At 40.5% G+C, this 15,747-nt stretch overlaps 1 protein-coding gene across 1 annotated transcript in view; it reads right to left on the bottom strand.

Moving 5' to 3' along the window:
* The window catches only part of VOPP1 (VOPP1 WW domain binding protein), a 200,747-nt gene extending 185,203 nt beyond the window's left edge, over positions 1 to 15,544 (bottom strand). Inside the window, exon 1 of the mRNA XM_074198319.1 lies at positions 15,395 to 15,544. Within this exon, the coding sequence (XP_074054420.1) occupies positions 15,395 to 15,451 (57 nt within the window). The 5' untranslated portion in view covers positions 15,452 to 15,544. The remainder of the gene's footprint in view (positions 1 to 15,394) is intronic.
* Between the last annotated feature and the right edge of the window lie 203 nt (positions 15,545 to 15,747).

The raw sequence follows: 15,747 nt of genomic DNA on the forward strand, positions 1-15,747 counted from the left end.
GGATAAAGCACCGGCCCTGGAGTCAGGAGTACCTGGGTTCAAATCTGGTCTCAGACACTTAATAATTACCTAGCTGTGTGGCCTTGGGCAAGCCACTTAACCCCATTTGCCTTGCAAAAAAAAAACCTTAAAAAAAAGAAGTATATAATTCTAAAACAGCTAAAAGCAGTGATTTGAATGGATTTTTTTTTCAAAGAGCAGTTCCTTATTTCTTATTTAATCAGGACAATAGATATAGTGCTGGATGTGGAGTCAGGAAGTTCTAAGTTCAGATCCAGTCTTCAACACTTACTGGTTTGTAATCTTAGGCAAGTCACTTAACCTATGCTTTTTTTAAATTTTCTGTAAAATGGGAACAATAACAGCACCATCTCACACTGTTGTTGTGAGGATCAAATGAGATAATATTTTTTAAAAAATGTTTAGTAAAGAACCTAGTACATGGTACCACATAAATGTATATTCCTTGTCCTTTCCTTCTTCCCTTCCTTTCCTTTCCCTTCCCTAATGGTGCTGTTCAGTACTAGGGGCTTGGCAATGAAACTGTTAGATGACTCTGGCAGCCAGCTGGTCACCACTTCATCACCTTTAGTCCCAAAGGCAATGAACAATTCAACATCTGGAAGGAGAAGTCTATTTGTTTGCTGTGACATGCAAGCAGTAATCATATACCTTTCTCCTGTAAGAAAATGCATCCTTCGGGGTGGCTAGGTGTTTGAGTGGATAAAGCACCGGCCCTGGAGTCAGAAGTACCTGGGTTCAAATCCGGTCTCAGACACTTAATAATTACCTAGCTGTGTGGCCTTGGGCAAGCCACTTAACCCCGTTTGCCTTGCAAAAACCTAAAAAAACCTAAAAAAAAATGCATCCTTCTTTTTTTGCTCATTCCTGTTGGCAGGAAATTTTCTTAGAAGAAAGGTGTGTATAGTCACTGCTTGCATGTTACAGTAAGAAAACTGACCTGCTCATAAAGAAGGATAAAGGAGTCATGCTGAGGGGAAGACCCTGAACTACCTTCCTACTTTCTAGAATGTAAGAGGCAGACAGGCAGGTATAACTGGATCTGGATCACTGAGCATTCCTTCAGATAAAATTAACTCTCTCTCTCTCTCTCTCTCTCTCTCTCTCTTTTCTTTCTATCCCTCTCTCCTACATAAAATGAGGGGTTTGGAGTAGGTGGTATCTAAAGTCTGCTTTACCTCCAGCAATATAATCCTAAGGCTGCCAGCTCCCTGAAATCCCAACCTATGGTCTTTTCACCAGGTAATACAACTTCAAAACAACATACTTCTGACTGCATTTCCCTTTAAAAGTTCTCTCCAGATTATTTTAGCACAGCAGTCAATTCAGGTAACGTCTGTCCTAAAATTTTGTTTCTAGGATATTTTAAAATACAGGCTGTCCCAAAAGTCTTGACTAGTCTCCTTAGCACTAAATTAAACATGTAGAAGGAACACCTTCTCTTTCAAATCCTTAAAGATCAACATCAATTTGAGAAGCAGTAGGAAGCTAATTTTAGGGCAATCTGAGAAAAAAAACTTTCTAGCAATTAGAACAAATTAAATCAAAAGAGAAATAGGATTCATTTTAAAGTAATGAGTTCTCCATTTCCAAAAGGATCTGAACAGACTACTATTTGTTGGACATTTAATAGAGGTGATTACTGTTCAAGTATGGGCAAGATCAGATGGCAACTGAGGTCATAACATCCAGATCTAAAGCTGGAAGGGATCTTGGAGATCATCTATTCCCTTGTGCTCATTTTTACACATGAGGATCCTGAGGTCAACCGGGGAGCAGATGTTACTTACTCAAAGTTACACAGAGCTGGATAAATGGAAGAACTAGAATTTGAACCCCCATCCTCTGTCTTCAAAGGCAGCTAGGTGACTCAGTAGACTAAAGTCCTGGGCATGGAGTCAGGAAGACCTGAATTCAAATCCAACCTCAGATAGTTATTAGTTGTGTGACACTGGGCAAGTCACCTAACCCTGTTCGTCTCAGTTTTTCCATATGGAAAAGAAAATGGCAGACCACTCTGAAATCTTTGTTAAGAAAACCCCAAATGGGGTCACAGAAAATCTTTCAAAAAAAAAGAAAATTGGACAGACTGAAAAATAATTCAGTAACAAGAATCTCTGTCTCCTTTGTTCTTCATACACTAACATTTGATGTAGATATGATGCTGTTTGCAGTATAACCTGAACTTATGTAAAATGCCTACTATATGCCAAATACTACTCTGGATAATGGCACTACAAAGACAAGAACAGAATTGTTCTATCCTCATTCCCTTTTAGTAGGAAATCAACTTTTCTTCTAAAGATTTCACCATTTTTTAGATTTTTTTATTTATTTAAGGCAGTGGGGTTTAAGTGACCTACCCAAGGTCACATGGCTAGGCAATCACTAAGGGTCCAAGGTCAAATGTGAACTCAGGTCCCCCTGACTCCAGGGCCAGTGCTTCATCCACTGCATCCCCTAGCTGCCCCCTACATAATATTTTGTAAGAAAAAAATTGAATAAGAACACTTGAGGTATACAAACAGCTGGTAGATCACATCTCTTACCTCCTCTGCTAGTTTATAACCATCTTCAGGAAAGGCAGCCTGCACTTTTTAACTCCTGTTTTATTTATTGTTATATCTTCCCACAGTACCTTGCACTAATAGACATTTTTACATTTTTCTTTAAAATGCCTGCTAAATTGACTCTAGAACAAAATTACAATAGCAGAATCTTCTCACCAGGACAGATTTGGATAGTTTGGAATATGTACACAGGTGTGTGTGTGTGTGTGTGTGTGTGTGTGTGTGTGTAAATTTCTTAGAAATGGGAAATAGCTAGAGTCAATGAGAAGAGCTGAGTTCAGATCCTAATTCTGAGATGAGCTGTGCATCCTTATTAATTTACCCCATCTGGGTCTCAGTTTCCTCACCTGTAAAATGAAGGATTTAGACTAAATGACTGCAAAGGTCCCTTTCAGCTCTCTATCTATACGCCTAAGATGAGAGGGTGACTGCTGTTGGGGTGCCTTGCCCAAATGCATGATTCACATTTCTGAAGAAACGAGGAGTTCCCTTCTGCCTCTTAATAGTAGATCTGGTCCTATCCAAAGTTAGACCAGGTTCACCTTCACTATTCCCCTACCCACTGACCAAGGATTTCTGGCCTTATACTGAGCTGGACACTGAGTTTAAGCACAGGTTTCCAGGACTTGGTTATCTAAAGTCCTGAACTTAGTGATATATTAAATTTGACTCTATTTCAAGTAATTAGTATCCATCAAGGCATTTTCCAAGTTTCACTGGGAACCTCCATTACAGCAGAGTTACTGCTCCATAGGCTTGCTATGGAGCTGTGATCTATCTTGATCAGAAATATAGAAGAGTATAAAGTGTGCCCCACTCCCCCATGGGGTGACAAGCTATTAATAACAAACACCGGGTATTGTTATAATGCCTTTGCTCCAAGAATTCAAAGCATTTAATAGGCAGTTCAAATAAATTCTCCTTATATCCCCTGACCAGCCATTGTAAATTTCTGCATTTACTGGCTTCCAATAATAGATTGCCCATATCACCAAGGTTTAGGAACTGCAGACTTAAAAATCCTGGAGCGGTAATTTGATAATGATGTTAATAGATTGTGAAAGTCCTTCTTAACAATCAGTTTGTAAAATAAAAACGGGCTAGTTTCTGCATCTGTTCTTAAGGAATATTCTGGTTTGTTTTGTCTAAAAAACCAAGGTCTAATCAAAGAGACTTTACGTGCCTCAGTCTAACAATTTTAACCTGCAAATCTCCAACTCCCTCTGCCTATTCAACCAGAGAATCATAGGAAGGAGAACTTAGAGGTCTCTATCAACCTCATCATTTTTAGGGATGAGGAAAATGAGGATCAGAGGGATTGTGACTTAACCAAGGGAATTGGGAAGTGACAGTCAGGATAGTTAGCTTTAAGGTTTTCAAGGTGATCCATTATCTCATTTTATTATCATAACAATTCTGGAAGATAGATTTTACAAAGCAGGAAACTGAGACAGACAGAGGTCCAGGATCTGATCTGGAATAGCAAAGAATACTAAGTGTCTCTACCCCCTGTAGCTACCTAGGATTTAAAACCAGATCTGACTCCTACATTAAATCCACTACACCAATGACCTGAAATTCATCCTCAGCCCCTGGACCCTTTGCTATCCTCACAGTCAATCCATCTCCTTTCAGTTACCACTGAACATAGCCACAATTGGCCATTTCAGTAACACCTTCACTTGAATCTTAAAGTCTTTTGTTCTTTGACCTTTCCCTTAACTCAACATTGGGTCAAATCAACTTTTGAATTAGAGAAAGTCATAGATCCTTTAAATTAGAGAAAGTCATAGATCCATGAGGATTGGCCCTGCTATTCAATGCTTTCCTTCTCCAACTTATCATTCTGCAATTCTTTTAATTCATCTCTATATTGGCCTCATTTTATTAATGCCCTATTAATCTCTCTTATACTCCTCCTATCACAGTAGGCTTTCTTCATTTTCTTCAATCTTCCAAATCCAAGAGCATCCTCACCCTCACAAATGACATAATTGTCAACTCTTTCGACTTCCCTCTTCACATAATTTTTTAAAATTTTATTGACATCTTTTGTTTTTACATCATCTTCATTTCCAAATATATCCTGCCCCTCAGCCCTATCCTGTGAGTCATCTCTTGTAACAAAGAATTAAAAGAGAGGGGGAAAAAAGCAAGTCATAAACCAAGTCTATTGAGAGATGATATATTCCATGCCCATAGCTTCACCTCTGCAAACAAAGGAGGGATGGCACACCTAATAGTGAATCTGCACAATCATTTATCTTCTCCTTCCCTCCAGTAACTGAGAGGAAAAATGTGGCCCCTCCTTTCTAAGACTAACCCTTCCACTGATACTCTTTGCTGCACCATCCTCTCCCCACCCCCAACAAGCAATAACAGTTAATTCTTTTTCCTTATATCATCATTCTCTGTCTTCACTAACTGCTTCCTTTATGCCTATAGGACTTGTTTCATTGCTATCTCTGTATTCCTGATAACAGCATAGTGCCAAGAATTTAGTTGTTGCTGTTCAGTTTTTTCAGTTGTGTCCAACTATTCACGACCCCTTTGGGGGCTTCTTTGGCAAAGATACTGAAGTGATTTGCCATTTCCTTCTCCAGCTCACTTAAAGGATAAAGATACTGAGATAAACAGATTAATGAGACTTGCCCAAGGTCACACAACTACTAAGGAGCTGAGGCCAGATTTGAGCTCTCAAAAGTAGTCTTCCTGACTAATATGTATTAGAAAACAAAATGAAAAAGCCTCCCTCAACCCAAGTCAAACTTCTCAAAACAGTACCCCATTCCAATGATTGTCTCCATGCCTTACTACCCCTTGGAAATTGGATTCAACTTCCACTATTCCTCTTTATCCCTTTCATTGACTATCTTTACCTCCAATTTTAGCTCTTTAAAGTATATATTTCTTTAATCAAGACACTTCTTCTAGCCTCTACCTTCTTCCTCATAAACCATACTGCTCCTACAGTATAAACTATTAATTATAGCGCAAGTGACTTCCAATTCTTAGTCTCCAATTAGAACAGTTTGCAGTTCCAGGTGTCTTCCTGTTAGACATTTTTTTCCTGTATATCTTGCCCACATTACAAATTCAACCTATCTAAAACCAAGTTTCACATCTTTCATCCCCAAAAAACTTCTCCTTTGTTTCTCTGACAAAACTGACTATCTAGGAGAAAAGTAGATGTCAAAGTCAACCTTAACTTTTTCTTCTTTCTTCTTCTTCTTCTTCTTCTTCTTCTTCTTCTTCTTCTTCTTCTTCTTCTTCTTCTTCTTCTTCTTCTTCTCCTCCTCTCTCTCTCTCTCTCTCTCTCTCTCTCTCTCTCTCTCTCTCTCTCTCTCTCTCTCCCTCTCTCTCTCTAAGTGCCCTGTACTGTAGATTAGACCTATGAAGTAACTCTCCAATACATCTTTTCTTAATATTCCAATTACCTCTATCTAATTAGTTCAAGCTTTACCCATCACTTCCTTTTCTTATTATAAGGGCCTCAAAAAGCATTTCATCATGTCTACTTTCTCTCTCATCCTAAATTTCCCATTCAGATTAATCTTAGAATTATGGGATTTTTAAGCCTAAAAAGCATTTAGTCTAATGCTTTCCCTTTACCAATGAGAAAATATAAGACAAAGAGACTAAATTAGGAGTTAATTGACTCTGATTTGTTACAGGAATTTTGTTTTCCCTTTTTTTTCCCTTCAGTGGGAGAAGTAGATTCGAAAGTTGACTTTTGTTAACTGAAAAATACACAAATTTAATTTTTAAAAGCTCATTAATTTTTTCAAAGGTTCTGGTAGCACTAGTTTATACCAGTCCAAAGATGGGTTAGGACTAAAGATCAAATGACCTGGGAATACTTGGCTGACATAGTAACTGACTCACATCAAGGAAGGTCAGCAGCGGGCAACTAGTGGGCATCCTAGCAGGCATGTATGAAGCATATGATTTTGTAAATGTAGAAGTATAAAGGTATAAGGTAGACAGCAGATAAGAGTTCAAATAAAGAAGCAGTAGATATCTGAGAGATCTGGTAATCTGCTGAATAACCTAGCAAATAAAGAGAGACACAAAGTTCACAGAGTCTGGTAGCAAGAGGCAAGTATTGCGGTGGCTAAGTGGCCTAGTAGATAAAGCACCGGCCCTGGAGTCAGGAGTACCCAGGTTCAAATCCGGTCTCAGACACTTAATAATGACTTAGCTGTGTGGCCTTGGGCAAGCCACTTAACCCTGTTTGCCTTGCAAAAACCTAAAACAAAAAACAAAAAAAAAACAAAAAAAAAGAGGCAAGTAGTCATTTATCAGAGTTGGGGGGGAGGGTGGCATTGCCAGTGACTAACTGGGATGCTAACATCTCCATGAACTAAGGAAGCTAGGATTAATAGGCAGGATGCTAGTCTCTAGATTTTTTTTTAGGTTTTTTTTTTTGGCAAGGCAAATGGGGTTAAATGACTTGCCCAAGGCCACACAGCTAGGTGTCTGAGTGTCTGAGACCAGATTTGAACCTGGGTACTCCTGACTCCAGGGCCGGTGCTTTATCCACTGCGCCACCTAGCTGCCCCTAGTCTCCAGATTTGAAAGTAAGAAAGAACCCCTGTTTGAGAGCAAGGAAAGTATTGATAAGGAAACCAACATGGCAGATGGGCCCTAAGTTGTGAGAGCTGGGTCCAAATCAAAGATTTTAATTGCAAAAGAAAGGTCCAGTTACAACAAAAAACATACAAAGTTAGGCAAGACTAAAGATGCTGAGTAACCTTAGCTTCAAACCATTTATTCTTTTATTTCTCCTTGGCATTGGTCCCAGAATCTGGTCTTGAGTAAATAGATTTAGTGGGGACATCAAGAAACCATTCCAGTCATTATATTAAGTGACTATTTGCTATTCTCTAAAGAACAGCTTTGATCATATCACTCCCCTGCTCAAGAACCTTCAATGACTTCTATTGGTCCACAGATTCAAGTCCAAATTCCTTAGCCTGTATTTAAGGACCTTCACAGTTAGACCCCAATGTGTCTGGCTACTTTATGTTCTACTATTCTTCTTCACATACTCTATGCCCCAGCCAAACTTTCCTACTTGGCATCCCCAATTTCCCCTTACGTCTTCATCTACTCTGCTCACATTACTTCCTCTACTTGGAACATCCTTTGCCCTGCCCCAGCTCCAATCTCTATCAATATATGATCCTTCAAAGTCAAATTTAAATGCCAAATTCAAACATTCTGATTACCTCATTCAGAAGTGATTATTTCCCTCTAAACACACATACATTGAGCTTCTTTTGTGACATTGGCATAGTAGTATGTACACTTACAAGTTATTGTTAACTTCCCTGAGCCTCAGTTTCTCTAATACATAAAATGAGCACAATTATATGCAACAAACTTGATGTGAAGATAAACAAGATAAATATGAAAATCAGAATCTTAAGTACCACTTAAATATCAGTTTTTATTATTATTATTATAGCTATTTATGTTTTTCCATACTACTTTGCCTTAAATGGAGTCTACAATAAGTCTTTTTAAATCAATGAATGGATGCTATCGAGTGATCAATAAATTAATAAGAAAGAAGATGATTGACAGAGATGTCTGGTTTTCTCCTTTTTTCTGTAAGGGTAATACCAGGAAGTAGGTTAGAGAAGGGCCAATGGTTGAGTCCTGGTAAGGAGTTTGAGATGAAAGTCTGAAGGCTTCTCAAAGGTTGTATGATCCTGGGCAAGTCACTGAAAGTCTCAGAAGAACCCAGGAAATTCTCTTAGACTCTAAGTTGTGAAAAAGGTGCTGATTTGTACTGGTGGAGGAAATCCTTCTCCAAGGACTTTTTCCACCAAGGATATCACAAAATAAACACACAGAACAAGTCTGAGAAACATGGCTGCGGCCCTTCTCTCCATCTGCTTTCACTTGATTCTCATATTTTAAAAAATACAAAACAAATACAACTTCTAAAGGAAAAGAGAAAAGTACAACTCCTAATGAGAGATATCTATGAGGGCTATATCATGTAAATGATGAAATGACTCAAGCCAGGAACAAAAGCACTGGCAACATATTACTTCTAGCATGAAAGACCAGTCTGTAGGTCCAAAGGACCACACTTTCAGCACCCCTCTCCTAATTCAAGCTTATTAAGGGCCAAAGAAAAATAAAATTAGAAAAGCAGCTGGACCATGCTCCTGAGAAATCACTCAGGGTTTCCCTACTTTGGCAATATGTTGAGCATGGAAAGAATGCTAGTCTGGGAGCCAGGAGACTTGAGTTCTCCCTCTGACTCCAGCACTAACTCCCTGCACATCCCTGGAATCCTTGTGTAAAAGGAGAATATTCATTGGATTTTATGACTGGTACTGTGACTTCCATTTTTAAAATCCAAAATTCTAAGAGCAAACCATAACAATTCATGTATACACGTTTCCCATAATGCATTAGTGGGATATCAAGTATTATTATGGACATTTTAGAGATGAAGAAATTGAGGCTCTGAAAGAATGTGAGATTTGCCCATGATCACATAGTCAGTTATGTGTTTGAAACAAGATTTGAACTCAGGCCTCTGAACTGGCTCTCAATCTGGGAAATATTGGCACTATCGCAGACCCTCTATCCCTTTGACACTCCACCCCCACTTTTGAGATGAGCTATATAGAAGCTATGGGCAAGCCAGAGCTCTGTTAACTAGCTCCTGATCTGACCCTTATATTCTCCCTCCTAACTTTTTCAACTACTTTAGAGCTGATCTCATGCTTCTGTAAGGATCACAGCTCATTCCTATTTTGCAGGAATTTCCCCCCCCCCCCCAGTAGACTTCCATAAAAGTTCTCAAAGGAGAACAACTCTGTTAAAAAGTTTCTTCCCTGGGGTAGCTAGGTGGCACAGTAGATAAAGCACCAGCCATGGAGTCAGGAGTACCTGGGTTCAAATCTGGTCTCAGACACTTAATAATTACCTAGCTGTGTGGCCTTGGGCAAGCCACTTAACCCCGGTTTGCCTTGCAAAAAAAAAAATAACCTAAAAAAAATAAAGTATGGGTTTCTACCAAGATTTGTGTTTAAAAAAAAAAAGTTTCTTCCCTGTCCAAGCTACAAGTCCGTCAGATTCTAAAATGGGCACATGAGAGTAAGAGGGGTTAGATGAGATTACATCAGAAGAGTGTGCCACTGGATAGGATCTGCCACATAAATAGGATTTCATTGCCCTATAAAACATTTGGCAAAAGAGCTGGGAGGAGGTAGGAACATGGAGGTGGGGTGGAGGAGGTAGGGGAAGAGAAGAGAAAAAAAAACTTGAAGTTTCTTTTCTTCTCATTTTGAGTATCTCTGTCCTAAAATACTCCAAGCTTTGGAGAAATGTATATTAATTCTCAGATTCTACTTTTCCCCTCCTCCCTTGTTAGATTTCCAGTGTTCATATTCCAATCTGATATTTAATAGACTATTCTTAATCTAAAGAGATTTGTGGATATAAGTAACAGAATCACAGAGCTGAAAAGGCTTTCAAAAATTATCTAGCCAATCCCTTAACTTTACAACTCAGGAAACTGGAATTCACAGAAGGGAAGTCAACTACCCAAGTGTATGTAAATAATGAGTGGCAGTGTCAGAACTAGAACTCAGATCTCCTAACTCAATAAGGTGCTGGTTTTATTAATCCCCAAGATGTACAAAACAGCCTCTCCCAGAGATTTCTATTTTCTGTCAATAAGTCAATAGCAGACATTGCTTAAGCACCTGTTTAATAAATGTGCACTGTTGCTAAGAGCTAGGGATACAAAGAAAATTAAAAAACAAAAAAGGAACTCCCAGTTTAACCTTTGAAACAACAATGCAAACAGCTATATATGAGAGAAGCCTTCACAAAAATACTTTTTTTAAAAGAAAAAAGCTATTAACAAACAATTTGTTTTCAAGTGTTATCAAAATGACATTTGCAAGAGAAATAGTTTTAGAAACTCCCAAACCCAGGCCAGAAAGAGCTCTGTAGTGACTACAACAATGTCAATGAAAAAACAAACATTAAAAAGGAGATAATCTCTTCAGGAACTATAATGAGCAATCTTATCCCAAATAACAGATGACACAAAAGTGTACCTCCATTCTATCAGGAAGGTGAGAAACTATGGGTGTGGAATTTTGGAGATAAAACTAAACAGAATTATTCTATAGAATCGGTTTTGCTAAAAAAAAATCTTTCTAACAAGAAATGGAGGGATAAGGGAATGGGTGAAAGTGATAGCTGAAAGGATATCAATCACATTTCTGTGGCTTGTTTGTTTTATTTAAAAGAAATTTCCTAAACCTGGAATATCTTCAACTTTGAAATTCCACACTTTCTTCAAGATTTTGCTCAGGAAAGTAAAAGGGAAAGGAAAGGTATATATACATATATATGTATGTATATACTATATATATTTGTGTTTGTATAAGTGTATATGCATGAATATGCATATATGTGCATGTATTTAATAAGTATATGTGCACACATGTATGTATGTCTATAAGAACACAATGCACATATGGATATATATATATATAAATGTGCAGATGTATATTTGTGTGTGTGCATGTCTATGTACGTATGTGTATGTGTGTGTGGTGTATGTTGTATGTATATGTGTAGATAGCCAGGAACTCTGCCAAGTATTATTTTTTTTAACAATTACTATCTTATTTGATCCTCACAACAATCCTGGGGGGGGGGGGGGGGGGGGGAATACCACTTTACTATTTTTATCTCTATTTTACAAATGAGAAAACGATGGCAAACAAAGATTGAGTGACTTGTCCAGGATCATACAGCTACTGTCTGAGGTCACATTTGAATATAGGCCTTCATAGGCATTCAATCTATCCAGTGCCCACCTGCAGACAAGACCTTATCTTATCCACAAAGCCTGTCCTGTTCCCTCCAAGCAGCAATGTTCTTTTTCTTCTCAGCTCTCTCTTAGCCCCTATATTATATTTGTTATTATGTGTGTATGTCTATGTCTTTGTTCCCCTACTGGATGATTATAAGCTTCATGGGGATATCTCTCCTTAAGCCAGCATATTATCGAACATACATTAAGGACTTAATAATAGCTCCCCCAAATCTCTACTCACTGATAAAAACCCACATTAGTTAGGTATATTCAATCTAGACTGAATCCCCCTAGTTATCTGAGAGGCAAATGCACCCTACCCAGGATGTCATTTTTATTGAAGCTTCGAGATCCCTGATCTCACTGTCAGTTTAAATATAAGAGGCAGTTGGCTCCCCATTTATTGTAGGAGTTGTAGCCAAGGCCCAGAGGGCAAGGGAGGGAAAGGGACAGGAACAAAGGAAGCTGACATTTAGTCCTTCTTGGTCTCTTTACCAAACTCCTAAGCAGCTTATGAGTTCACTGGAAGGAAAAAGGTCACTTTGATAATACTCAGTCTTCAAGTTGTAATATTATTTGTCACTGACCGGCTCTAGCCCAAAGGACAAAGCAATGGAATGAGGTTCCCAGAAGTTGATGGCTTCCATTCTTCATGAGTAGGAAGAAGTACCACTCCAAGCCTAGTTCCGGGTGTACCTATTTTGTATCTGTGCAGGCTTTCAGATTTGTTTTTAAATCTTAGGCATCCTTGTGCCTTGCTGGTGAATATTCTGCAGAACTATAACTAGCCACTTTTGTAGCAGAGGAAAGTTAAACCCCACAAAAAACACGCTCAAATTCAATTGAGTGTAGGGATTCTGGGATCCCACAAGTCTGATGTTAGGGAGGTCATGGGGAGGGGAAATGAGATGGGATCAAGTTAGGGAAAAACTCCTTGGGGAAGGGAATAGTTAATGGGAGAATGAAGCAGTCATTTGGCTAGCTTTATCTCTAATATCATGGCATAGTAAGCAGTAATAAATGTTTTGATTCACTCATTCCTTCATTTCTATTTTAATCATGCTATAGTTAAGAGAGAGTACTATTAGCAAGTCCCTCTAAATCTAGCACCCTGGGTCTAATTCCCAATATTCAACTTCGGTTAGAGACCCCAATACACTTGGGGTTCATGAAAAGAGAACATAATCTTTCTTACACATATAAAATGCATTCTCATACATACACCCAAACATATATACGTATATGTATATATAAGTATACATGCATATAAATTATGCGCTTTATATATATCACATATTATATGTTTGGGTATATGTATTTGCACATCTGTGTAAATGTGTGAAAATATATGTAATCCATGCATATATGTACATATACCTCAAGTATAAGACCATAAATAAAACCCAACAAGAATTAGTCCAAAACTCTCTCTATATATTTCTGATAGTTTTTCTATCACTGGATAGAGTACTGAGCCTGGAGTCAGGAAGACTTGAGTTTAAATCTGGACTTGAACAATTACTTGCTGTGTGACCCTGGACAAATCACTCAAGCTGTTTGCTTCAGTTTCCTCTTAAAAAATGAGGGTGATGGACCATATAGCCTCTATGATCCCTGTCAGCTATTAAAACTTGGTTCCAATTAAACACCAACTGTATGCAAAATATTCTGCCAGGTGCTAGAGATGCTAGGACAAAAACTATGATGGAACACTGGTCTAAAGTCTCTGCCCTCCAGGCCCTTGTATCCACTAAGGGGTACATAATGTAAGCAGATATATGTATCTATGAGATCACCTAAGGAGAAAAAGAAAAGCAATGATATCTAAGGGGAAATCTAGAAAGGTTTCCATTAGGACATAGCATCTGAGCAGAGCCTTAAAGGCAGGAGATGGAAGGCAACAATTAGTTGGGCAGCTTGACTGGAACATGGAGTACAAGAAAGGGAATGATGCAAAATAAGTCAGGAAAGGTAAATGGGAGCCAGATTGTGAAGGGTTATAAATGCCAAAATGAGGAGTTTGTATTATCATCATTTACAAGCTGTCAACACAACAATCTACCATTATCCAGGATAGGGCCAAAAATTTAGTCAATCTTCCAGAAGTTCCCAAAGAACCAGATGTTGGGCTTTGTTTGCCAGCCCTTCTCATTTGGATGGCATTATCATTGTACTGCTTTGCCCTAGAGCTAGTTCCATCTTTTCTTTTCAGAGATGGTTCTGGTCTATTTCCCTCCAATAAAAATACTTTGGAAAAGTACTGTTTCACTGATAACATAAAGACTGCGGTGGTAGCATAACTGATTATTCACTTGGAAGGAGTGAATGGGTGGTCTCAAAGCAGAAATAATGCCAGATTAATTCATCCCAGGCCAAAAATGTGACGTGTATATAAAAAAAACAAACAAAAATGTGATGTGTGCTCGGATTCATCAATGCCTATATCCAATGAAGTTTTATTTAAACAATTGCTTCTCCCTTTTCTTCTCTATTAAAGTCACCTGGGCATTCATTAAAGCTATACACTTTCTAGGTTTCCAAATCTGAAACAACCAGTCAACACATGTGTTTAAATACACACACACAAACACATACACACAAACTGATTTTTAAAAAAATAAAGCAAGAGGGCATTTTTTTTTACCAAGACCAAAACAAAACAGGGAAATATTTGATAAGAAAGAAGTAGAAGTATGTTGTCAGAGCTCTGTGGGAGAAACTTTGATGGCACACCGGCTGGTTTAAACCAGATGAACTAGTCTTTTCATGAGAATGAAGAATTGCTTTTAAAATGCAAAAATAGTATTATTTTAAAAGGGGGGAAAGGAGGGGAAAGTTAGTCCTTTGCAGAATAAACTCAGATCCTCTCAAAAACAGGGAAAGTTTTCACAATCTCCCTGAAGTCCTCTCCAGGCCGGAGCACAAGAAGCGAGGGTGCCCTTCATTTCCCATTCCGCTGGAGTTTCGATAGTGCTTCCTCCGAAAGGAGCGAAGCTGAGAACAAAGTTAATTCAGCAGTCCCAATTCAGCCACTCCATCCCCACCGAGTTCTGGCTCCTGCCCACTTTAAAGAACACACTCCATCAACCACCAATGGGCAGGGGTCCAAGCAAGGATCCAACTTGCGAGCCAGCCCTAACCTCAATCTGTGAACAGGCCTTATCAGATTTAGCTAGGAAGCTTACAACCTCAATCCATTCCAAGAAAAGGAAAGCGGCTCAATATGTTCCCTACTTAAGTGAGTCGATTTCCATAGAGCAACAAGCCTTTTTCTATTTCTGGGCCGGTTTCTGGCCACGTTCGCAGACTGGCAGTTTGCCTTTCTGTACGCACGCAGGACGGGTTGGTGGGTTGGGGGCCCCCCCCCCTTACTTTGATGTTAGCAGAATCCGTGACATTCTCTAAATGGACACACACCTGCTCAACAAGAGAGCAAGGTGAGGCACCCCGGCAGGCGCCAGGCGTCCGTTTCAATAGGAAAAGGACTTCCTAGGAACCTGAGGCGCCGTGGGGAGCCTGGGGGGGGGATAGTTTCTCCCCTGCATTCTCTAGGTGAGAGAAGGCCTTTCCAGCCACCTTCCCGGCTCACTCCCAGGCTAGCTCCTGCCACATTTCTCTTTCCAAAGCTCCTGATTTCTCCGCACAGGAGGGGGAAAGCCGAATAAGGCAGGACTGCCGGCCGGGGAGTGGCTGGCTGGCCCCAGGGGAAGAGAGGGGAGTCGGGGAAAGTCCTTCCCCGGGTGGCTCCGCGCGGGTTCGGAGCTCGCCCGGGCACCGGCTGAGAGCGGGGGAGCCCCGGTTTGCCCGGCAACGCCCCGCTGTGCTCGGGGTGGGGGTGTCCCGGGCGAGCGGCCGGTCCCCGAACTTGCCGTGCCGCGGCTCAGTTCTGGGGGTATTGTGTGCCACGGCGATGGGGCAGCCCCGGGCCCCCCGTGCCTACCTCCAGCAGGAGCCCCAGCAGCAGCGACAGGAGGATCCTCCAGCGAGCCGGCTTCATGCTTCCTTCTGCAGAAGCGGGGCTCGCCCTGGCGTCCGTCCGTCCTCCCCCGGCTTCAGCGAGGCAGGCGAGCTGTCAGCGGAGCGAGCCCCCTCATCCCGGCCCCGGAGGGGAGGGCCGGTGGGTGGGAGCAAGGCTGGGAGCCGCCCTCCGGAGCCCGAGCCCCAGCCCAGCCCCGGCGAGGCGCGGGAGCCCGGGGACCGGCCCGAGTCCTGGAGGCACCGGCTCCGCTCCGCCCGGCTCGGCTGGGCTGGCCCGGGCTGGCTCCCCCGCCCGCGAGCGCGCCTGCGTGTGTG

The sequence above is a fragment of the Macrotis lagotis genome, chromosome 8 (genome assembly GCF_037893015.1).
Source record: "Macrotis lagotis isolate mMagLag1 chromosome 8, bilby.v1.9.chrom.fasta, whole genome shotgun sequence".
NCBI lineage: Eukaryota > Metazoa > Chordata > Mammalia > Peramelemorphia > Peramelidae > Macrotis > Macrotis lagotis.